The sequence below is a fragment of the Cyprinodon variegatus genome, unplaced genomic scaffold (assembly GCF_000732505.1).
Source record: "Cyprinodon variegatus isolate N-32 unplaced genomic scaffold, C_variegatus-1.0 Scaffold14, whole genome shotgun sequence".
NCBI classification, from domain to species: domain Eukaryota; kingdom Metazoa; phylum Chordata; class Actinopteri; order Cyprinodontiformes; family Cyprinodontidae; genus Cyprinodon; species Cyprinodon variegatus.
In genome coordinates, this window is record NW_015150467.1 from 2,481,975 (window position 1) to 2,506,106 (window position 24,132).

The 24,132-nt window shown below is 38.4% G+C and overlaps 2 protein-coding genes across 2 annotated transcripts; one reads left to right on the plus strand and one right to left on the minus strand.

The window, feature by feature from the left end:
- The first annotated feature begins 252 nt into the window (after positions 1-252).
- Positions 253-6,069, plus strand: LOC107089849 (zinc finger protein 436-like). Its single transcript, XM_015382862.1, has 3 exons — positions 253-454; positions 2,064-2,264; positions 3,523-6,069. Exons 1-3 carry the CDS (start codon positions 295-297, stop codon positions 4,683-4,685), a joined length of 1,524 nt encoding a protein of 507 aa, XP_015238348.1. The 5' UTR covers positions 253-294; the 3' UTR covers positions 4,686-6,069.
- Positions 6,070-10,260: 4,191 nt separating this feature from the next.
- On the minus strand, positions 10,261-14,873 carry LOC107090028 (dehydrogenase/reductase SDR family member 11-like). The gene is made up of 7 exons (XM_015383172.1): positions 14,616-14,873; positions 13,543-13,752; positions 13,340-13,434; positions 11,513-11,642; positions 11,232-11,324; positions 10,726-10,791; positions 10,261-10,634 (listed from the first exon to the last, which is right to left on the minus strand). Exons 1-7 carry the CDS (start codon positions 14,745-14,747, stop codon positions 10,593-10,595), a joined length of 768 nt encoding a protein of 255 aa, XP_015238658.1. The 5' UTR covers positions 14,748-14,873; the 3' UTR covers positions 10,261-10,592.
- Positions 14,874-24,132: the final 9,259 nt, after the last annotated feature.

The window sequence follows — 24,132 nt, forward strand, 5'->3', positions numbered from 1 at the left end:
AATGGTATAAAAAACTTATTAGACCTTGCTGATTATTTCTGAAACTTAGAAACAGAGGTAAACGCTATAAGGTTATGTTTTTAGTTTTTTTAAACAATGTAATTCGTAATTTGCTTGGTAGGACCTTCATTTTTTTAAACTTTTTTTTTCTGTTTACATTCCTTTCCAGTAGGTGGCGGTAGTGGCTTTTTAAATTGTTTTCCAACCGCCATTAAACAATAGGTGTAGGATGAAGAAGCTTGTGCGCATGCGCTAAGTCTTTTCCGTCGGTTAGTTTGATATTTCGGTAACATAATGTATCAATCTCAGCAGTTTAAAGAGTTCATCAAAGAAAGATTAACTGCTGCTGCTGAAGAAATCTTCTCAGAGTTTGAAAAAACTCTTATTCGATACGAGGAAACGGCCAGACTGCTGGATGCCTACTGGAAACCACATATAAGCCTGCACAAAATCGGTATGGAGGAAAACATTCATTTGTGTCCATAGTGGAGGTTTTGTTCACCCTAATCTTCTTTTACTATTTAGAATTAACTTATCAAGCCTCACCGTTCTCTTTCGGACGTCCTTGCCTTTCTAGTGATGTTTCATGTTTCTGTATTTCTCCCATTAACCATGATAGAGAAAACTATGTCTAGAAAAATACTATTTTTGTCTAGAAAAGTAGTATTTTAGTAGTAATTACCTCCCAAAATACACTCAGAAAGGTTTAAATGTCTGTTTTTTGGGGGGGGCATTTTAAGAATAAAAAAGCATATCATTTTGTTATGCTCCAGGGTTTATTATGAATGAATGAATAGGAAAAAACAAACAAAAAAATAAATGAATCAAGCAAATAGACACAAAAGAGACTAGTTAAGATCAACCAAACAAAACACCAATTTCCAAACTAAATTCACCTGAACATAAATAGAGACAAAAGCCTCCACCAAATAAACAAATACAACCAGAGATTAATGAAAATTATGACTTAACGTTTAGATTTTAGATCAGTTTTAGTTTTTATACCTCTGAAACAGTTAAGTGTAACATTCAAACATAGACAAATAGACATAAATCACATAAACCTCAGAAAAATCAATAATCTCCCATAAAAAAACTCCAAATCTTTTCATTTTCTGGCCTCAGGTTTGGTCACACTGTGCAGGATCATCCCAGCTGATAACCAGGAGCTGCTTTTAATCACATTTAGGGCTCCAACTAAGGATTATTTTGATAATTGATAAATCTATTTTTATTATTTTTTTGATAAAAAATCGCATAGCAAAATTTTTTTTTCATGAAATCAAGCATGGGAAACCAAAACAAAGCATACTGACAGACGAAAAAGTTATTTTTTTTCATATAAAAAAAAAGGTTTTCAGCAAAATGTTTATATATTTTTTTTATACAATTTTCATATAATTACTGCTCTAAGTGGGTTGCTGTGTCAGCTAAAGGCATGTTTTAGTCTCCACACTCCATTTAATGAACTGATTACTAAATTAGTTGACAATTATTTCAACAATTGATTAATCACGATTAATCCAATGAATTGTTTCAGCCCTAATCACATTAGAAAAAGCTCTAGTAAGAATGGTGTCAAGAATTAGATCTTGAAATGATCATCCAGGTTGTCTCACAACGATTATTGCAATTCTGTTTTACTTGTGTCAGCAGTCAGCTTTGGCCACACATTAGATGGTACAAAATTCAGCTGTCTGACTCTTGATCGATTCATCTAGAACAGCCCACATCACTTTGGCTTTATCTGCTCTTCATTAGCTTCCAGTCTGTGTTGAATCATTATAAGACCCAAGACACTAATTCATCCCAAGACAACCTGCTTCATCCCTCCCTATGGCTGTGGAAACATTTAAAAAAGCAACTAAAAAGTTTGTTTTTTTTCAATCCGTAAAAGTCAGTGGATGACTGAGAATCTTCATAAGCATTTTTTTTTCAACTTTTTGTTTTCTATTTCTATTTATTACCCTGTACATCAGTTTGTAGTTTTTATCTTCTAAAATCATTTATAAATAAACATTATTTACTTACCTACTTCTCTGCTTATCCATTTAATTTCACAGACTGCCCTCAGCATAGTATCTGTACAGAGGAGGAAGTCTCTGATGAGGAGCCATTCTGTAACCAGAAGAGTAACTTCAGCGAGGACCAGAATGAACCAGAACTTCGGCAGATTAAACAGGAGGAATTCTGTAGGTTCCAGGAAGAAGAGGAACCAAAGGAATGGACGAATGGATCGATGCTGAATACTAGTTTTGAAAAAGGTAGAAACACTGACACTTCCACCTTAAAAACCCTTCTTTGTTAATATTTTTAGTAAATACATATTTACTATTTTCTTAAAGGTATAGTGGAGGATTTTTGCGAATTTTTGAAAAGACCCAATCTCTCCACTTAAAAAAATAAAAATAAAATACATGCACAACCCTGTACCTGCTCCCGAGAGGGAACACCTATCAAATGCATGCAAGAGCATATGTGAACCCATTTCTCTTTGTGCACGCTCCGTTTAAAAGTTGCTCTTTGCATTAATCATACAAGCTTACTTTCCAAAAGAAGATTCGCAATTTTTTCACTATGTCAGGCTCACCACCGTTAAGTGAAAATGTCGACGAGCACGTTGGACGGCCTTATGTAAATATATCACCAGAGTGATTGACAATTAGGAGGACCACTTATTTTGATGATCCACCCAGAAAAAGAACTTCCTCCACTATACCTTTAAAGCTCTTTACAGAAGTTAGAATAGCTTTCCTCCAAAATCACATCTCCGTCAGTATTTCTGCAGCAACATGTACAGTTTGTGTCTCTTCAAGTGTGCTTTTAACTCGGAGTTTAGCTTCAGCTCTGTCTGCGCTTCTGTTTCAGAACTAAAGCTGAGGGTAGCCTGCAGGACTGGTGGTTGAAGTTTAGGGTTTGAATTGTATTTAGTACGGATGTAAGTTAAGTTTGTACCACAGGACAGCACCATATATGATATGCCATTTTCTGCTGATAGAGATTAGGAATTGGAAAAAAACCAAAAAACATTTCTGTTCTTTGAACAAATAAAAGCTCTTCAGGTTTCTGTTTGCTACGCCTTCCCGGCACATTTAACTGACAGCCTGTTACGGTGCACTTTGTGCAGAAGCTCAAATTCATTTGACATTAATCACATTAACCTAAGCAGGTAAAGGGAAAACCTAAACCTATGGAAATTGCATTTACAAATTTCTAAATGGTGCATCCCCCTAGTAAATGATTTTTGTGATTAGTTATCAAAGTTTAACTACAAGATGCTACACAAAGTTCTTTTCTGAAATCGTACTTTATTTTTCTTTTTTATTCCATTAAAAGTTGCATTTTATTCATTCACACCATAGTGGTGGTGATACTTTGTACGTGTATTTCATAAGCTCATATATCTAGTTGCTATTTGATTAGGGCTATTTCTTGTCGATTTTGACGGTCCAGGAAATATCACACATTTATTTCTCCTCAAGATGATAATTAGTCATTTGCTGCTTCTCTTTTCCTCTGTAGATCTTCTACAGCAACAGGTCTATGTGGAAAAAGGAACCACTACAGAGCTGCTAGAGAGTGACTCCAGTCAGGATCAGGAGGAATCGGAACCACAAATCAAAGAGGAGCTGGAGAATTTATTCGGCACGCTGGAGGAAGAACAGGAGGAATCAAACAGTTTCATGCCAACTTCTAGCCATGAGCAACTAGGAAACACTGACTTGAGACAATACCCTGGTTTTCTTGAGAATAGCAGCGTTAGTTATCCAGAAACAAACGATGACCTGAACCAGCCTCGCGCCTATTCTGATTGTCAGGAGGAATTTTATCCAGGAAGTAGGGAATCAGATCCAGAAGATTGTAAGAATACAGAACTGAAGCCAGAAGTAAAACAGTACAAAATTGGGACAGACTTCACTCCAGTGTCAGAGGGGGGGTCTAATGTTGATGCACCCTGGAAGCCTTTTGAATGTGGCATTTGTGGGAAAACCTTTCAGGTTAAATGGAAATTGACCAGACATGTGGCGACCCATGCGGGTAAAACCCTGTTTTCATGTGGCTTTTGTAAGAAATTATTCAATCAAAACAGCCAACTGATCCACCACATGAGAATCCACACAGAAACGCTCGGTCAACATAGCAGCTTGCTTTCTCGTTCAGTGGGCAAGCCTTTCGTTTGTGGCACTTGCGGGAAACATTTTACCAAATCCTACATCCTTAAAAGACACACAAGGGTCCACACAGGTGAGAAACCATTTACCTGCATGATATGTAGTCGATGCTTCAGTCGAAAGGACCACATGCTGGCTCACATGAAAATCCACTTAAGTGAGAAAGGTCCTGGGAGCAGCGACGTCCAGACAGAGTTTAACCCCACGGCGCCCCTGAGCAAACAGCCGGTGATCGAAGGAGTCAGGAAGACCTTTTATTGTGAAAAATGTGCCAAATATTTCAGAGGTCAACGTAGCTTTTTGTGTCACATGAAGAGTCACAGGAGCGGGGGGGCGTTTGTCTGTAAAACGTGCGGACAACATTTCGTTAATTCATCCAAACTGAAAAGGCACGAACAAGTCCACACTGGCATGAAGCCGTTCTCCTGCAGCTCGTGTAAGAAATCGTTCAGCAGAAGTGATCATATGTTGCGACACATGAGAATCTGTAAATACAATAAAAAAAAGCTTTAAGGGGTCAAAAAGATGTAAAGTGCTTCCATTTGAAGGGAGAAATGGACCCGTCCACATGAGAATATACACAGCTGAGACTCTCCTTTCTCAGCTGTGTAGATTCTCTTCCAAATAAGATTTGTAAAAAACAGGCAATCATTTATTGTTGGATATTAGAAATTAGTAGTGTTATCAGATAGTTATAGAAAATCACACTGTAAAAAATAGCTGTAGTTTATTTATAATTTGATCCAAGCAGCATCAGAAAAAGGGGTTTTTATCAGTAGTTATTCAGTTAGGATCTTTGACAGTTGAAATGTTCTTTTTGTTATTCTTTGTAAATATTTAGGGGGATGTACTCTTGTTCTTTGTTTTTTTTTTTTAGGTTTTTATTGCACTAGTGGATGGTTTATTGTAAAATAGGTAGACAGGAAAGGGGGTAATAGAGCGTGGAAGAGACATGCTGCATAGGACCAGTGACTACATGTCGGCCACGTTAAGGACTAAGTCCTCCGTACATGGGTTTCGCGTGCTAAACACTGCACCACCGAAGCACACACATCTTTGTTTCCTAAGTTAATAGTAATCTGTTTATCACCAATCCACAATAAAATCTCCTTGGAGGATGAAGCATAGCAAATCTCATAATGTCTGACAGAGCTGAGGCTCTAACCGGCAGCCCACTGGTTCCAAGAGGAAGCCCCACTGTCGGATGTTAACCCCTAACCTGTTACCACTGTTCCTGTTACATGGTGTTGTTCATGTGCTGTTAGGACAAATAAAATGTTCACAATGTATTTTCATTGATCCGTCTTCTTCCGCTTATCCGGGGTCGGGTAGCGGGGTAACTGCTTCAGTAGGGAGGCCCAGACGTCCCTAGTCACTTGGGCCTGCTCATCACCACACAACATCGTCTGTGAATTAGAGTGTCCAAGACATGCGGCTGCAGGTCGCATGAAACAACAAAGTCGATCATTAAACTACGGCCGAGGGTGTCTTGGTGCCAAGAGCACATATGTACACCCTTAAGCTTGAGCATGGTGTTCGTTATAGACGATCCATTAAAAGCACAGAAGTCCAAAATCAGAACACCAGTCAAATTCAGGTCAGGTGGCCCATTCCTCCCAACTACGCCTCCCCAGGTCTCACTGTCCTCGTCCACTTGAGTGTTGAAGTCCCCCAGAAGAACAATGTTTTATTTTTGACTATTTTAGATTTAATGTTTTTTTAAAGACTAGTGGGATTCTTTCATTTCTATTTCTATTGTTTTATATAAAGATTGTTATTGAAATTGTTTTAAATAAAATGGGAAAACAGGGTTTCCATACAAGAAGAACATATTTTGTTTTTATTGCAAATTGTTCAAATTTGTGTAAAATCAATGTGGTTTATTGTTAAAAAAAAAACAAAATTAAACACCCAGGTTGAATTGATTCATTTGGATGTGAGTATTATATGGTCATCTTTTCTTAGATTAAAGAAAGTGAACCTTTTTCCCCAATAAATGAAATCCATTGAAAATCATATTCTTGTGTATCTCTGTTTTGTTGCATTGGATACATTTCCATGTTGTCGATGATAAATGGATCAATTAAATTAGTTCATTAGATTACAAAAATAATTATTACAAAAACATGGATTACTTTCTTTTTCTTAATTTAAATTCAGACAAAATATAATTTTTCGTTTCCAGTATTTTTATTGTAAAGTAGCAAAAAATCCCAATGAAAAAACGTCCTAATAGATTCAGTAGACATGCATCCAAGATCTGTGATCCTTAAAAATGACAGAAGGAACTTCTGCACTGAAGCCATCAGACTGAAGAAGTAAATGTCCTCTTTTGACCATTTGAGAAACTTGTTAAATAGTTCTTTTCTCCAGTTAACTCCAGCTTGTTTTCCCTGTAATAATTTAAAGAGCTTTGGTGAAATCTTCTATCAGCAGATGTTTTTTTAAATATATTAAATATCCAGGTTTCTTGTACAACCATCTTTCACATGCACAATACTGCCAAGGTTACTGTCCTTGCAGCCAATGGTGCAGCAAAAAAAGCACTCTACTGTAGGGATGGATTTTGTTATTTCCTGCTGTCAAGATAAATTTTCTAACAATATGCAGACCGATTCCTAAATGTCCTGGTCACAGAATACACAAGAAAGAAACTTGAATGGTTTTGTGAATTGCAAATGAGGTTTTTCATGCTATTCCTACAAAATATCTGATTCTAAATGTTAAAGAAATCCAACATCCACAGGCACTTGTCTTTTGTTTCTTTATGTACTACTAGCTAGATATCCTCCATATTCCATTGAAAAAAAACTATTTGATTTATTTGCTTCTTTGTTGGTTTAAAGTCATTGATAATTTATCGATGACAGCTTATTGCGTCTTTATACCAGCCTTACAATTGGGGAAGAAATAAATAATAAAATCAAGTTGTAGCAATCAATTCAGGAACGTTGAGTTATGAGCTTTTCTCACACATTTTAAAGTATTTTTGACACCCAAACATCTGGATTCAAATGTTTTGACGGATCTTTTGTCAGATTTTTTTCAGATGTCCGCTACTATACATTAATGCTACATATACCGATGCTTTTAGCTTGCAATGATTTAGTTCAAAAGGTTGTCTTGTAACTGAAAAAAATCTGAAGTTAAACAATAACTATGGTTCTGTGAATTCTTGGATGAGGACCAGTAGCTGTAAACTAAGTGGATGTGTCTCCTTTCACTCCACACAGGTTGAAATTCTAATTAAAAGTCATGTCGGTGACATAGCCCACCTGAGAGTTAGGTGTATAAATAATACCAGGAGAGCTATGGTTGATGTCCTGGGATCTTCTTTTGAGAAATCAAGTGATCAGTGAGAGTCATTTATCCCAGATTTCACAGAACCTTAGTTACACTGTAACTTGTCACTGCTCTGTTTCCTACCTTCCTGACTGCCAGTGGCAATAAACAAAGTGGATCACTTATGCAACCCATGAGGAACAGGGCACTCACCTACTGCTCAATAAAGTTTTGGCCAATGCAGAGGTGGTAGAACTGTGAAAACGTGCATAGAAATGCCCAAGATGCCAAAAGACCACACAAATGTTCCCCAGCTGTATATCTCTCACAACAGCCTAAGTCAGTTGTGCTTGTTGCGGAATAGCACGTAAAGCTAATGGGTGCAGCTGCAACCACAGATGTCAGTGCAGTATCATCAACCAAAATGTGAAAGCCTCTGCTTTTAGAGTGCATGTCTTCTGTTTTTGAACATGACAGACAAATAACTGGTCTAACTGAAAAATAGCAGCTGTATTTTTAGCTGCTGTGCAACGATGCAACGTAACTTATCCAGCCTCTGTTCCTTAAACAGGAATGGGGAAGGCAGTGTGCACCTAGCTTGATGGCCATGTTCATATAGCCCAGGAGAAGCACCTTTGGCAGCAATGTAATGTTGGGCCAGATTCCTGGATCTGTCTACCTTCAAATGCAAACAGGTAGTGGTCACAGCAAAAGCATAGAGCTCAGTCACGTACTTAGCCACATCTCAGAAAACCATTTTTTTTTTTTCCAGAGACAGCATTTTCAGTGGGATTTCATACACTGGCTGAAGGGGTGTCCCACAAAGGGACCAAAATACCATTGCAAGGTTCCATATATTCACTGGCTTTTCTTTGGACGATGCAAACCTCTGTCCTATCTGATGGATGTCCTTGATGAGTAGTGCCCCCCACACCTGTCTGCCATATTTTTGGCAGTGATTCACTGAATTAGCTGCCAGATGAACCTTTACGGTTGACACTGCCTGTCCAGCATCAGAAAAACATTGGATGTGCCCTTTAATGTTCTGCTGGGGCCAAAGAACCACGTAAGACCCGTTGTCCCTACACTGTGTGTCTGCTGTCCAACATAGGGTATCATCTGCGGCAACGTCGTGCAGCAACCACACCATGCCAGTTAGCGGTGTCTCTTCAGCAGTGGAGAAGAGCTGTGCCCAATGACCTGACTGCAACAGGAGGTCCATGTGGAGGACCAGCATTGCAGGGGGAGATGAAGAAACCCCAAGCCATAGTGGACTGCCATACTCTGAGGTTCTGTTTCATGAGCAAGGAGACCCAGAGGGAGGTTCCACTTCTCCTAGAGGGACTGAATTGGAGGCCCTCACAGACATTCTGTCGCCCAGCTTCCCGAATTAGGCTACGTTCACACTGCAGGCCTTGATGCTCGATTCCGATTTTTTTGTGAAATCCGTTTTTTTTGTGTTGCCGTTCATATTTCCAAATATATGCAACTTGTATATGATCTGTGTAAACTGCATTCATACAGGTTAAGTGTCCCGCATGTGCAGTAGAGGACGCAATGACGCCACATGTTTACAGAAGCAAACATGGATGGTAGCGCTGGAGCACATCTTTGCGATCTTTCCAAACCTTAAAACCTCAATGTTTTCAAGATAGTAAAAAAAAATACTGCTCTCTGTATCATCGTCCGCCATCGTGTTTGTTTTTCTTGCCGCTTCTGTGTAGCAAGAAGCAGAATAGTGAACCATGTCGGGTATTAATGACGTTCAGGTTGTATGAATCCGACCTGGCAGTTCAGAGACAGGTCGCATTTGAAAAGATCAGATTCGTTTCGGATACAGGACCACATAGCCAAGTGTCCTGGGTTGGATTGGGAAAAATCGGATCTGTGTTGTTCAGACAGCTATGAAAAGATCAGATCAAGGTCCCATGTGGGCAAAAAAATCGGATTTGGGTCACTTCAGGTTGCAGTGTGAATGAGCCCTAGTCACTCTACCCTAGTAATCCGTGTGGTTCCACACTCATCCGCAAAAAAAAAAAAAAAACAATAAAGAAGAGAAAAAGCCCACAAACCAGTCAGTGCTGGTAGTGGATGAGATGTCAACCCTCCAATGCTCCACAAACCTAATGCAAAAAAAGAAGGCAAGGTAACGCAAACCACATAGGGATACAAAGGTACGCTCTTAAATTCTAGTTACACGTAGACGCTTATAGCAGAACGAAATCTGCCCCCTTTTTTTTAGACCTACAGAAAAATACTAAACATGGACTTATGGAGCAGTCAATTTGCTGAACATGCCAGGTTGAAGAGGAGAATATCAAAGGACCAATCCTAGCTCCCGAGGTGTGATTTATACAGGTTACAGTCAGGTGGGCTATGTCAGCACGGTACTTTATTACATTAAAACATTAACCTGTGCCGAGAGAAAGTAGATATATCCACTGTTTACTGCAATTGGCAGTAAGGAAGGACTTAAATAGAAGTGAAAATTTTTAATCCATTATGTCCAAATATGTCATGAATTAGATCCTTGAGAGATTATGTTTTGGAGGTTTACATATTATACCACTTGACTGCCTCTAAGGCAAGTGTCCCTACTTGAAAACATTCCAAATAATGGACAAACTTGTGCAGAGGTCTCATTGGGAGAAATTAATTGGTTCCAGTTGTCTTTAATCTAGACAAGCAGGCCAACTGTAGTTTACCAAACCAATGCACTTTGTACTTTTCATCTCATTATATAACAATACTATTGATTTTTTTCTTTTCAAATATTGGGAATAAAATGTAACACATTTTACCTTTAGATCAGATTTTTATTTGTTGCTTAGAGATTTCAATGATATGGTGAACAGATCAAGTGAAGCGTTGGTGCAAGGTTCCTCAATTCCTGCCCTCAGAGTCTGATGTTCTTTTTAGATAAGTCTCTGCTTCCACACCTGAACCAAGAGTTTGAATAACTTCAGTGTGCAATCAAGTTCTCTAAAGTGCTGCTACTGACATGATTTGACATCATTATTTGATTCAGGTGAGCCTAAGAAGAGCCACATCTAAAAGATGCAGCACACAGGCCCTCGAGGGCCTGAACTGAGGAATCCTGCATTAGCGTATGGGTTCTGCACTTTATGTTTTACAGCTCTATGGTACTTGCTCAACAGGTCGCATCTGAACGTCTCCAATCTGAAAAAGTATATAAAAAAAGGTTATTTGTACTTCTGTTATTAAAATGACAGAAAACACTTTAAAACTTGGCAACAAGAAAACATGTAACCTGCACATGTGGCGGAGCACTTAAGGCGTATATGACGGCATTGGCAACATCTATTGCTTCAAGAGCCTGGGAAAAAAAAGACAAAAATCAGTTTCTGATATAAAATACTTCAGAATAAACTAGAAAAACAAATGGAGTGTTCAGACCTAAGTGTGCCTCATATTGTGACTTAAATTGTGCCTGAAATGGTATGAGATAGCAAAAAATAGAAATGCTTCATTTCTTTTCTGAAAAGTAGTAGAAGCAAGCTGAAATCACAAGCAGAAACGTGACTGAAATGTTATGTTACTCTGTATTAAAAGATGGAGAAATCTGCCCAAAGTTGATTATATAAGAACCCGCTGTGATCTAATAAATGAGCAGAAAAGGCAGAAAAAATGTGTATGGAGAAACTTTCTTACCTGGTTAAATAAAAAATCTAATAGCTTAAGGATAGTGACTGAAATGGTGAAGGCATTAATGCAGTATTTCTTTAAAATACCACCTTACATGGGTAATTGCTTTACCTTGTAATGGGAGTAAGCTGAAGCTGCTTTCTCTGGATTTTGACTATAGAGGCGTGGAGCAAATTCTGTCTCCACTAAACCTGGAGAAATGCCCTGCAGAAAGAGAACAGGTGTAATAATACACAGAGCAAGGCCTGTTTTCTAGATTTTTGCTGGTGTTCACAGAGCTTGCAGCACTTTGTGATAAACTGCTAAATGTCCTTTGGTTATGTTTAGCATGGAGGGTTAAATAAGACAAAGCACTAATTCAAAATCCAAAAAGGCAGTGGAAAAAACCTTACTGTGGCTCTAATGTGGCTCTTGGCCTCTCGCAGCTCCTGCCTGAGGCCCTCAGTCAGGGCGGTCACAGCAAACTTGGTTGCCGTGTAGAAGTGAACATCAGCATTGAACGTAATGCGATGGCCAGACATGCTGCAACAGAAGATGGACTTTTAAGGGCCTATATACAATATTTTTAAACAAATAAGAGTCTAAAAGTAGCATTTACCTTTATTGTTTTATTTTTAAAATATGTGTGTCCTCTTTTTTCAAGTGAGGGCTTAGGGCTAAAACAACTAACTAAACAACTAAAACATCTCACTTCCACTTGGGATTAGTAAATTATTCATTTTAATTTTATTTAATTTAAATTATTAGAATTAATTTACTACTAACTTTTATAAATACATACATATGGAAATATGGGCATATATTGATATCCAACTTTAATACTGCAATTACTGATAATTCCCTATATCATATTTCCCCTACCCATTGGACACCAGGAAAAAAACTAAAACCCCAAGATCCCTCACAATCAATGTCAAAACCAAAGAAATATCAGATATGCTTAAAAATGTGCAATTTTTTTTAATTTTTTTTTATTTAGAAGAACAATATCTTTGGATAATAGAATGGGGTTGTGGGAAAAAAAAACAATTGTTAATTAAATACAGTGTGTTTTACTAAGTTAACTGGCCTCTAACATACCCCCCTTTCCCCCCTCACTACAACTACAAACTGCAATATATTTTATTGGGATTTAATGTGATAGCCCAGCACCAAGAAGCAAAAAAAAAAAAAAAAAAGAGTTGTAAAGCAGGGAGATCGTAGATGGTATTAACCCTAAAAGGTAGATATTATTGTCACATCATTTTTGACTGTGTGAATAACTAAATCTCAGAATAAACAGAAGTTCTTTAAAGGCCTCGAATGTTTGTCAAAGAAAGTTTGCGACAAAGACAAATTCATATAGATAAAAGGATACAACAATAAAAATAGGTTTTGTTTACAAAAAACAAGGTTTTATTATCGCACTGAGCACTGTTTAATCCATTTTAAAACTGAAAGAAAAATGTTGTGTATAAATGTTGTGTTGGTTGTGTATATATGAATTTTGCTTTTATAGACAATGGAAAAGAAGGAAACATTAAAGGAGCAATGAGTAAGAAAATTACAGTAAATAAGATCCTTTTAATTCTCAGTCTTTTCCATAAACAATTTGTAAGTCCACTGATTCTTGTTTAAAACTAGACAAAAGGTGAGGAATTACTTCGGTGTCATGTGTAGCTTGTGTTTTATTGCCAAGTGCCTGAGCCAATCATGATGTGACAGTTCTCAGGGTTGCCAAAATGGAGAGCAGCGTTTGGTATTTTATATTTGGAAAAAAAGCAGCAGTCTGCCATTATGAATCCCTCCAAAACCTGATCCAAAGGAGTTTCAACAACACCAAATCAGCCTCCGCATCCTTCAAAAGTATTTGCACAAAAAAATCATTGTGGCTGAATTGTCTTCAGTCCCCATCTTTAATGTTGCCGTGCTACGACCCAGTCCCTGTTGACCTGGCAACCGGTATGGTCTCACAGCTTTCCCTGTGAGTGGTGGTTCTTAAATGTGCTCAATCAGGGGGTCTAAGTACTAATCATGCCTTTGAGAATTTTTTTCCCTAAAATATATATATATTTTTTTTTTCAAACACAGCTCGTTCTCCTTTCCCCCCATAATTAACCAAATACACTGCTTTGGACTGATATATAAAATCACAATAGAATAAATAGAAGTTTATTCGTTCAAGTCTAGATTTTGGAAGACTACCCTAACCTGCAATTCACCCTAAACTGAAAGCTTACCTGTTTATGTTGATTATGTGCCCATCATCAATATTCCTCTCCTTCATTGACTGATATGCTTCTCTTGTGCAGATGCTCAGAGCAACAATATTAACCTGCAAAACACCCAAATGCATTTTAAAAACTCAACACTTAAATAAAATAAAATCAGCTGGCTGCAGCAGCAAAAGTTCCCTCTAGAACTGGATCAGAATCAGATTTACATCAAGCATGTTCTTCCAGGCACTGGTCTTGCCGCTCAGTAGAGGCTCAGGGTGAGCCACGCCGGCGTTGTTGATGCACACATCCACGCCTTTGTGCTCATTCTTTATGGCTGTGAACATGGACTGGATCTCCTCCACGTTGGACAGGTCACATTTGAAAGGAATCAACACACCACTGTAGCCTGAGCTCTGACACTCTGTAGCCAGATTCTGAAAGAAAAACCCTTTTGCTTTAGTTTTTGGTCAATTGTTCTTTATTTCAGTAATAGATCAATGTTTGTTTGTTTTTTTTACACCTACAGTATGCGTTACAATACCACTTTGGATATAAACCATCTAGAAATAGACATGTCTTGCATCTTTATTCCTAACCCTTGGCAAGCATTTCACTGTGCCCAGATATTTTACTTTTCTTTTTTCTTTTTCAGAAAAGATACATTGAAATGCTTTTTTGTGTGTTTTCAAAGCCGGAATGGTTTTAAAATTGTGTTATAAAGAATCATCAGGTCATAGTGATCTTCATGGCATATAAATTTCCACTTCAAATGTATACAGTACAGAGGGGAAAGGAATTCCCACTGATTTTAACATACAAAACAAAGCTACAGAAAATTTAAAGAGAAACAGACATCTGAACTTTGACAGAGAGTAGCTCTGGGCAGTTTGTCACATCATCAATATCAATAACCCCTAGTGCCCAGGAAAATACAGCCTAGATTTATTAAACGCTCTGCTCAGTCCCCCTTTTTTTTATGATGGAAAATAGTCCAACTATAAAGTCAGCTCAAACACGTCCCTATTTTACCCACAGGACCTTGTTAAACCAAGTTCACATTGCGTAATAGCAGATTTTAGAGGATCTAAAATAAACTGTCACATTAAAGTCATATGATATGCAGCTCATGCTGAATTTTAATGTTTCTTTCATCCCTAAATTAAAACTTTTCCGTGCAAATTGTTCCCTCGGGGGTTTAAAGGCAACATTTGGGATTTGCAACAGGTTACAATTAATCACCATGACCTAAATCCTTGTCTGTCAAAGTGTTGACGTAAAGTTTAACTTGATAACAAACCTTTATTTTATCTACGTCCCGTGCGCAGCCCACCACTTTCATGCCGAACCGGACCAGCTCTTTAGCGATAGCTGCTCCGATTCCGACAGAAGCTCCGGTCACCAAAGCCACTCTGCCCTTCCAGCGGTCCATCACAGCTTCACAGCGGGAATTTATTCTGCAAAAAAGGCAAAACTGAAACTGTGAGAAGCAACGGGACCGCAGAGTTTCAACAGTTACAGAGCCGTGAACGCAGCACGCTAGTTGTGAATAGGCTGTGACGTAATACGTTAGCGTGCGTATGACAAACCGAGAATTGCGTCCCCTGTCACGGGAACGCGCATCGTCCTAAACTGTCATGAGAAAACTACGGAAGAGGATTAGGGACGCGGAAAAAATAAAAAAAAGTTGACTGATTTTAAAATTTGATTTCAGTTTAATTTGGGGAAAAAAGTCAGAATTCTTTTTTCCTCAGGAATTTGACTTTAGTCTTAGTATTATGACTTTTTTTTTATCAGAATTCTGACTTTAATCTCAGAATTCTGACTTTTTTTCTAAAAATTCTGACTTTTTTCTCAGAATTCTGACTTTAATCCAGATTTCTGACTTTTTTTCTAAAAATTCTGACTTTTTCTTAGAATTCTGACTTTAATCTCAGAATTCTAAATTGTTTTCTCAAAATTCTGACTTTTTTCTCAGAATGCTGACTTTAATTTCAGAATTCTGACTTTAATCTCGGAAACTGACTTTTTTTCTCAGAATTCTGACTTCAATCACAGGATTCTGACTTTAATCTCAGAATTTTGGATCTTAATGTAGATAGGCACCATGAAGGTGGAGATGTGGGAGCACTCAGCTTCACTGACAAAGATGTGAGTTGCTTGGGAGGGCCAATAACACATTGCTTGAAAAAAACGCAATCAGGCCATGTTATTCATCGGTGATGTTATTTCATTAATGGAAGAGCAGAAGGTGATTAAAACAAGAGAGCTAGTCTCTAAAACAAACATGGCTTCGGCTTAATGCTAACATGTTTGTTAGCTGTCAGAATTCAGTCAGAATTCTGACTTTAATCTCAGAATTCTGAGAAAAAAGTAAGAATTTTGAGATTAAAGTCAGAATTTTGAGAAAAAAAGTCAGAATTCTGAGATTAAAGTCAGAATTCTGAGAAAAAAGTCAAAATTCTGAGTCAGAATTCCTCGCATCATATGAGCAGCCGCAGCAATCCAACTATTAATGCCCCCGTTCATTCTCTCTCATTCCTCCACTGATGGCTGTACTTCTACCTGCTGAAGAGGGCAACAACGTCCTCTGGTGATGTTAGTAGCTCCTCACTCCCACTAAAAAAAGTGTTAGCAGGTGGTGTTTCCCATTGCGGAGGCACTGGATGGTTTGCCAGAATCACTTTGAAGCTGACCAGTAAAATTTCCATCCAAACTCGTCCCGGGAGTTTTTGCATCAGCAACTGCCCAGACAGTGGTGTGCTTGGCCTCACTCAACCTGCATGCTGCCTCAGAAGTCCCATGGTTGGTAAAAGAGACTTCTGTTTACATTTAATTTAACTGCAAGCTTATCCCCAACTACTAAAACACATATTTGAGGTACTATCTCATTTTCTAATTATTTAATCCAACGATATAACTGTGACTGTGTTGTCTCATAAGACGGAGAAACTAACTCTCCATAATAAGATTTATCATGACCAATCAATTATTATGACATTGTTATGTGCTTTGCTCAAGAACAATATACAGCTTTTTCTGTAGGTGCTATAGCAAGTCGTCAGCACAAGAGGGGGTGGTAATGCTATCTCCAAACTTTTGGTTCAGTTGTGCTCAGATGTGATGAGATGGACAGAGGCAAACAGTTTGTTGACCTGTAACCTATACATTTTATTCAATTTACACATTCAGTTTATTTAAATTTTTGATTTATTGTGACTCTTTAGCACAGAATTTAAAATATGTTTCAATGACAGATTACAGACACACTATCCAACAATATTATTAACTGTAGTGGCTATTGTACCGACCCAATCCCAACTACACAGATTCAGAGCTTATAATGAGAAGATCACAGACTTTTCTTTTCAGTTGCAAAGGTTTATCGTTGTTGTTTTATTACTCTATGTTCTCTCTATAGCACAAATGCTGACATTGCTTTGAAAACCCTGCTAAAAACAATATGAAAACTTCAATGTAAGCTCCAAGATAACATTTGTAGCTGGGTCCAACCACACAAAAATGTGGACTGTTCTTCCTTTCATCAATATTTTACACGGAAAACCAGAGGAGATAAAACCCATATATAGAGTAATCTGGAGGGAGTATATGCTCTCCCCCACTTTGGTCAGTCTCACTGTCCCTCACCCCTTTTTACGTGCCTGTGACTATAATGAGACTCACACAATTCTGGTCAGAGGATACAATCCTACAACTGTACGTCTCTTTTGAACAAACAGGTCATTGTGGAAAGGCAGTTTATATTTTTCAAGTAAAACTCTGGATAAACAGAGAGGTCATGCTGTTGCTAAGTGGCTCAGACAAAGCCTTCTGTTCTTGTGAAATAAAATTATACAGTGTTGCTAGATCAACCCAAAGAGGACTCCACGTTCTTATCATGAACTTTAATGAAGTGCTTCTCCAGATGAACTCTGCAGACAAGCTCTATGAGGTCGTCAGCTACATCTACAACCCAAGCCTCAGCCTGTGGGTGGTCCCCACCCTGTGGAGACCCCCTGTGTAATACCGGTTCCCAAAACACTGCACACCAAGTAACCGGTCCACTTTTTTTTCTGATGAAGACCATGAAGTGTCTCATCCTCACACACCTCGGCACCTTGGTGAGCCCCACCCTGGAGCCGCTGCAGTTTGCCCAGAGACCCAACATCGGAGTACAGGACGCTATTATCTACCAATACCATAAGACTGGCGCTGCTGTGGGGGAAACTGGAGGATGCTGGAGTGACATCTTGCTGCCTGGATCATCAACTACCTCGCTGACCACCCTTAGTACCTGTGGCTGCATGGCTATCAGTCAGAGGTCACAGTCTACAGCATCAGGGCCCCCATTTCTCTTCACTGTCTGCACCTCGGACTTCAACTCCAGAAGTTCTCTGATGACTTGGCCATTGTGGGCTGTGTGTCTGAAGGGGACGAACTGGAGTACCGGTCGGTCATCATGGACTTTGTGGACTGTTGTGAGAACAACCACCTGTGTTTAAACACCAGTTGTACCAAGAAGATCATGATAGACTTCAGGGGAAGACCTCACTATCCTGTGAACATCAAAGGACAGGACATAGACAGTGTAGAGTTTTAAATACCTGGGTGTTCACATCAACAATAAACTGGACTGGACTCATAATAACAACGCCCTGTACAACAAGGGCCAGAACCGCCTCCACCTCCTGAGGAGGCTGGAGTCCTTTGGAGTCAGCCGGCTCCTGCTTAATAATGTTCTATGACTCTGTAGTGGCCTCAGCCCTCCTCGACGCTGTCGTCTGCTTTGAGCCCCAGGCATGACGGGATAGAAAGAGATTGAACAAGCTGGTGAGGAGGGCCACTTCTATCCTGGGCTGTGTTCTGGACTCGGTGGACAAAGTGGTAGAGAGGAAGGTGTTGTCCAAGCTTACATTCATCATTGACAACACCTTTCACCCTCTGCACCAGACTGTAGAGGAGCTCCTTTAGTAAGAGACTTACACAGCCCCTGTGTAAAAAGGAGCGCTACCGCAGGTCATTCATCCCTGCTGCCATCAAACTTTACAATGCCACTGCACTATGACCTGGTGTAATTACACTGCAATAACTTATACTATTTATCTATTTAACAAACCATAAACCACACTACCAGCCACCACTTTACTATACATAACATACTCTATTTATACGTCACTTAAATCGCTCCTTTATTTTTATCATCCACTGTATATATCTGGATGCACTGTATATACTCCATGCACCTTGTCCTCATTTGTGCACCACCTGTTGTTCATAATAGCCAATGTCACAAGGGAATTTCTCCATTGTGAGATCAATAAAGTACTATTCTATTCTATTTGATGGTATTCTAAAGGCTGTTTTTAAATAGCCTTTAGAAATCATTTCCTCTGCAACTGAAATGTTTGCAAATGGTCAAAAGGACTTGCAACACAATATCTCCAACCTGTAAAGTAATGTGGTTACAATCAGCTCTGGATGAACTGTTGGTAGGAAAAAAGTAAAACACAAAGCTTTAGAACTAAATAACGCAAAGAGAGAAAAGCCAACTGCCTGAGCATGATGAGGAGCACTAACACCATAAATGCCAGTATTAGAAACGTCTATTGCTCCAAGGTCTGTAAAATAGTATAAAACCCCTGTAAAAAGTCTAGATTACGTTATTGGAGTAAAAAATATTATTTGTTATTTTTTTAATGTATACCATGTGGTGAGAATAAGCTGTCTTTGCTTGTAGAGCCAATAATACAAATTCAATCTCAGCTCCACTAGGAGTAAAGGTCTGCTGTGACAAAGGGAGTGAGTTAACATTCAAACATAAAAGTACATCTAAGCTGTCATAGACTACAGAACCAGTCAGACCTGAAACACTGGAGATCGAAAGAAAAAACAATGAAAAGGGAAAAACGGTCGGTCTTATTCAGCAGCATTCATGCATAAAAAAAAAAAAAAACACATTTGTCATTCTACTCCGACAAACACTCCTCACAGTGCTTTGTCGCATATTCATAAATGTAAAGATGACTGATCTCCTGTTTGTTAATTCTATAGTCTTTTCAGAGAGGTCATTGTGGGGTGAGAAGGGGTGTGATATTAATCCCCCTGCAGAGGTTTACAGGAGTTCTAAGAACAGAATGGATTTTTATCAGCTTGTTGAGCTTCTTAAAACTATTTGTGTTGATGCTATTAGCCCAACCGAAGTGATCACACTCCCCACAACAGACTTATAAAAGATATGCTGCATCGTGCTGCATAAATGCATTGGATCCATCAAAGAACTAGATCATCACAGTGCTGTCTACCTAGTTTAAACGACAGTGGGTTTGCTGAAGATGGTGTATGATGGCCTCCTCAAATACATCTCCACGATGATAAGCAAACTGCAGGGAGTCCTGACAGCTGCTTGTTTGGTTGTTTGGTTGAACCAACAGAAGTCATTCTAGGATCTTCGTGATGTGGGGTGTCAGGGTCCACAGTCATTGAGGACTGTTGGATAACATAAGGCATTGTAATAAGGCAGGTTGTAGAATTCCACAGGCCAACAGGACTCTGGGGTGGACACCATTAGGACCTGGTGACTTATTGTGATTCAGTCTCTCCAGCTGCCTCTTTACTCAACTTCTAGAGACAGACAGGTGAAAAGTAAATGGAGCAACACCATCTTTTGGTTTTGAGAGTTGCAGGATATATGTCAAAGGAAGGAAGATGTGACTCCAGACAAGAGAGAAGGATGCTGAACTTGTTCCTGAATGTATTGAACCTATTAAATACTGTATTTAGTCAATTAGCTCTGTCTAGACTTCCGTCTGATCCTCCTTCTGCTTGAAGCTTATGATCTTCTTCATCCCTGACTATACATAACTGATATTGTCCTGCTGGAGCTTGCCTTCCAGCTTCTTCCTGTATACCCCATTGATTTCTAATATCTTGACTTTAAGTTACTTCTGTGTACTCATTAATAATTCCCTGTCACCGTTGCTGAAAGCTATTTTTTTTTTTCTTTAGCATTTCGTTCAGATCACTGATGATCCATGCTTTATTTTTGGGCAAGTATTTCACTGTGCTGGTAGACGGTGTTATCGACACAGAAGTTTATATAGTCTGACACATATTCAGTCATTGCAATGATGTAGCCTCAAAAGAAACTTTCAGGGCTTCCTGTGACCATTTTCTTATAGTTCTTTTTAATCCAGGCTGTCTCTTCTAAATGGGCTTATACCCTGTGCTGAGAAAAACAAAAGACTGTGATCCAATTTCAGAAGAGGAGGCCTTACTTTAGGGGTGTACGAGTCCTTAAATTTGCATAGAATAAGTCCCAAGTAAATTTTTTTTCGTAAAGTAGCTGATGAATCTGTTGTATCACTGACAGTGTAGCAGAGAGCGAGGCATAAATACAACTACCAGTTATTGCCACCAAAGTATTTGGATGTGGTGTCTGTAGTGAAGCAGTAAGGAAACTGAGGACATCACACACAGTGTCAGCTACAGCAAAGAGTGGAATGTAAATGGTTACCAACACAACACTGCTTAACTCTCTGGGCAAATAATATCAATGAAAACCAACAGTTTACTATCTGAGCTGCAGAGAAGAATCTTCACATGTTGTCTTGGACGACACCATGTCTTGTTCACAAACACTACCAACACACCTCCTTTGAGTTTTCCAACCTTGTTTAAAGCTCTGTCTGATAGTGTGGTCAGAAAACCTGTTTGAGAAACACTGGGGTCAGGATTATGATCCTGTAGCCAGAGCTCAGTAAAGCACATGATGATACATTGCCAATATCTTGCTACCTTGCTAGGGCTTGGAGTTCTTATAACTTTTTTCTAAAGATCTAACATTGCCAATATTGATTGATGGAATAGAAAGCTTGGATTTCCTTCTCCTCTCTCTTCACCTTGCTCGGTCTCTGCATAGTCAACACCTCCTTTTTAACACAGCTGGTATTGTGGAAGTAGTTAAAGCTGCATGTTGGACTACCTTCAGAGAGATACTCCAACATACAGCCACCTTAAGAAGCACAATTTAATTTTGTTAGTAGCTATGTTGTTTTTCCTGCACGCTGCAATAACCTGCTATAACCTTTGCAAACTCATTCTTTTTTCTTATGAAAGGACTTCCTAGTTAATGTTTCTCTATATGTTGTCTCTTGTCTAAAACATAACTGTTACCAGTGTTATCACTGCCATTAATTTGTGCTGTTTTTAGACCCAGGGTTGTCATTAAAAATGTGTACTAACTTTATTGTTCTTTGTCAAATAAATGTTTATTTAATTGATTCTGTGTTTATCAGCATCTCTTACCTAAATGAAGCCATGCAGCCTTTGTTGTCAGTAACTATGTGTTCTTGCTTCCTTAAGAGGACCTTTGATCCAGGGCTTTTATATGTTTAGCTGTGTTCTTTTTCCACTTACACAGCTATAAAAGCTATTAACTCTGTATGGCCACTATTTTTATTTTTATTTACAAGATATAACTCATTACAGTTTGGTTGCAGCTATGATTTTTTTTTTATTTTTATATTTATTAAATCAGAGCCTCAAAACAATGCAAACAGTTCACCATCTGCTCTAAATACAGGTCAGCTATTATCATCTCTAAGGTGAAACCATATATGTGAGCAAAATTAAAAATGAACCTGTTCAAGTTGATAATAACACCATCACTGATGTTTCCTTGCTCATAGACTGGTATGCCTCATGAGTACAGATGCTAAGAGCCATGATATTCACCTGCAAAAGAAAAGGCCTTTTTGTTTTTGATGAAATCTCCAAGCATCCATTGCAAGTTTCATTTCCCCATCTACGTTGTCTTGTCCAACAAGCATATGCACTGCCCATTGCTTTATATCATTGACCTCTGAGACCAAAATAACACCTTTACTCCATGCAGTTTCAATGTACCTCCTATCTCTATTTTATTCACAAGAATGACAGATTTTAAGAGTAACATAAATTTACATGGAGTATTTTCCTCCAGAGGCTGTTTTTGCCCATCAGCAGAGGCTTACCTTGAGCTAATCTGTTGTTGATGATGCAAATGTACACGCCCATATTTGCTGAGCATTAAATGTAGACTGGATATATTCTACATTAGTCAGGTCACATTTTATTGGGATCAGGATATAGCCCTCACTTTAATACTCTTTGATACACTTTGATAAGCCAGAGTGCCTTTTGCTAAAATGTTCAGCGTTATAATAACAGTAAATCTATAGATTTCTTGTGCTAAAAAAAAAGAAGATTTCCATTTTTTTTTAGGAGAGAAAATTTGAACCCAAATCTGTCACTCAATAGAAGGCAAAAATCGAAGTTAGTTTTTTTTTTCTGATTAACTGATGATTCAAATGTGCAATCCTTTCTTTTTAGTTTCCAATTATATTGGTGAATGTACTACATTCAATTTGTATTAAAGCTCAAGTAAAGGTTTGAATTAGGTTTACTCAGCAAAAAAGATATGATTATGCAGACCAGAGGACTTATAGACTATAACGACATCCTAACAGTTTTCCTATAGTGTTCCTTGCCAGTTTATCCTGACTGTATTTACATAATTTTGATTCGTGAAACTTTTACATACTAATCTGAATATGCATTTTAAAACAGTTAATGGTTTTAAATGTTTGTTTAGGGGGCAGGTTCAGATTCTCAAACCAATGGTTTTCTGTAAAAATAAATAAATGCATCATAAATCCTGCACTCGGTGCAGCGCTCGGGATTGCTGAAGGTGCCAAGGTACAGCTCAACAGAACTACATTGCACTATTGGAGCATAGATACATACATATGTATTAAATGGAAATAAAAAATGTAGGACCAGAAAGTGGGACCAAAGAAATTAAAATCGGGTAAGCAATTTATTACCACTTAACTGAAAAAGGCTAATCCCTTGAACGAAAGAGAAACAATACTTTAAAAAAAAACGACTAACTAATGAGTATCTGATCCATTTCTGTAATCACCTCAAAAATCCGTTACGATTGTTTGATGCAAATGTTCCTTCAAGTGGTGAAGATGACTTAATGTAGGGCATCCACTGTCTGGAATTGGAATCCATTTTCTAAACTTCCCTTGCCAGAAGTGGCAGAGGTGGACTTTTTTGTTGGGGGAGGAAGGTAAGGTAAGGAAAGTAAAAGGTTATCTCAGGGGGTCCACATGCTTTAAGAATGGATTTGTTTCTCACTCATTTGCAACTGCAGGTTCTAAACGATAAATATGTTCAAGAACATGTTAGGCATAAAGGGGATACGATTTGTGTAGGTGATTTACTAAACAATGTAAGAGATATAAAAACCTTTAACACAACTTGGCATATGTCAGCTTATTTAAGAATGGGTGACTGATAGACACACGGACGGACACAGACAGAGACAGACAGAGACAGACAGAGACAGACAGACAGATAGACAGACAGACAGACAGACAGACAGACAGATAGTAGAGGTGCTACTCAAATATCAGAGGTGTCCAATCAATAAGCAGTGAAGAGAGTTGGTCAAGATAATGAAGACAGGGAAGGGAAACTTTCTATGGAGGCTTGAAGATGGCAGCGATAACAGAAAATCCACTTTTGCAGGTCAACGTTATGGCTCTGAGCATCTGCACTCGTGAGGCATACCAGTCCATGAAGGAAAGAAACGTTGATGATGGGCACATCATCAACATAAACAGGTAGATTTTGATTATTACTCATCCGGTTCACCTTAAATATGCTAATAAACAAGGATGAAATTTGTTTAAAATTCTTTGTATTATAATAAAACACCTATGGGCTCATACTGTTCTCAGTTTAAAAAGTTAGACCAATATAGATAGATA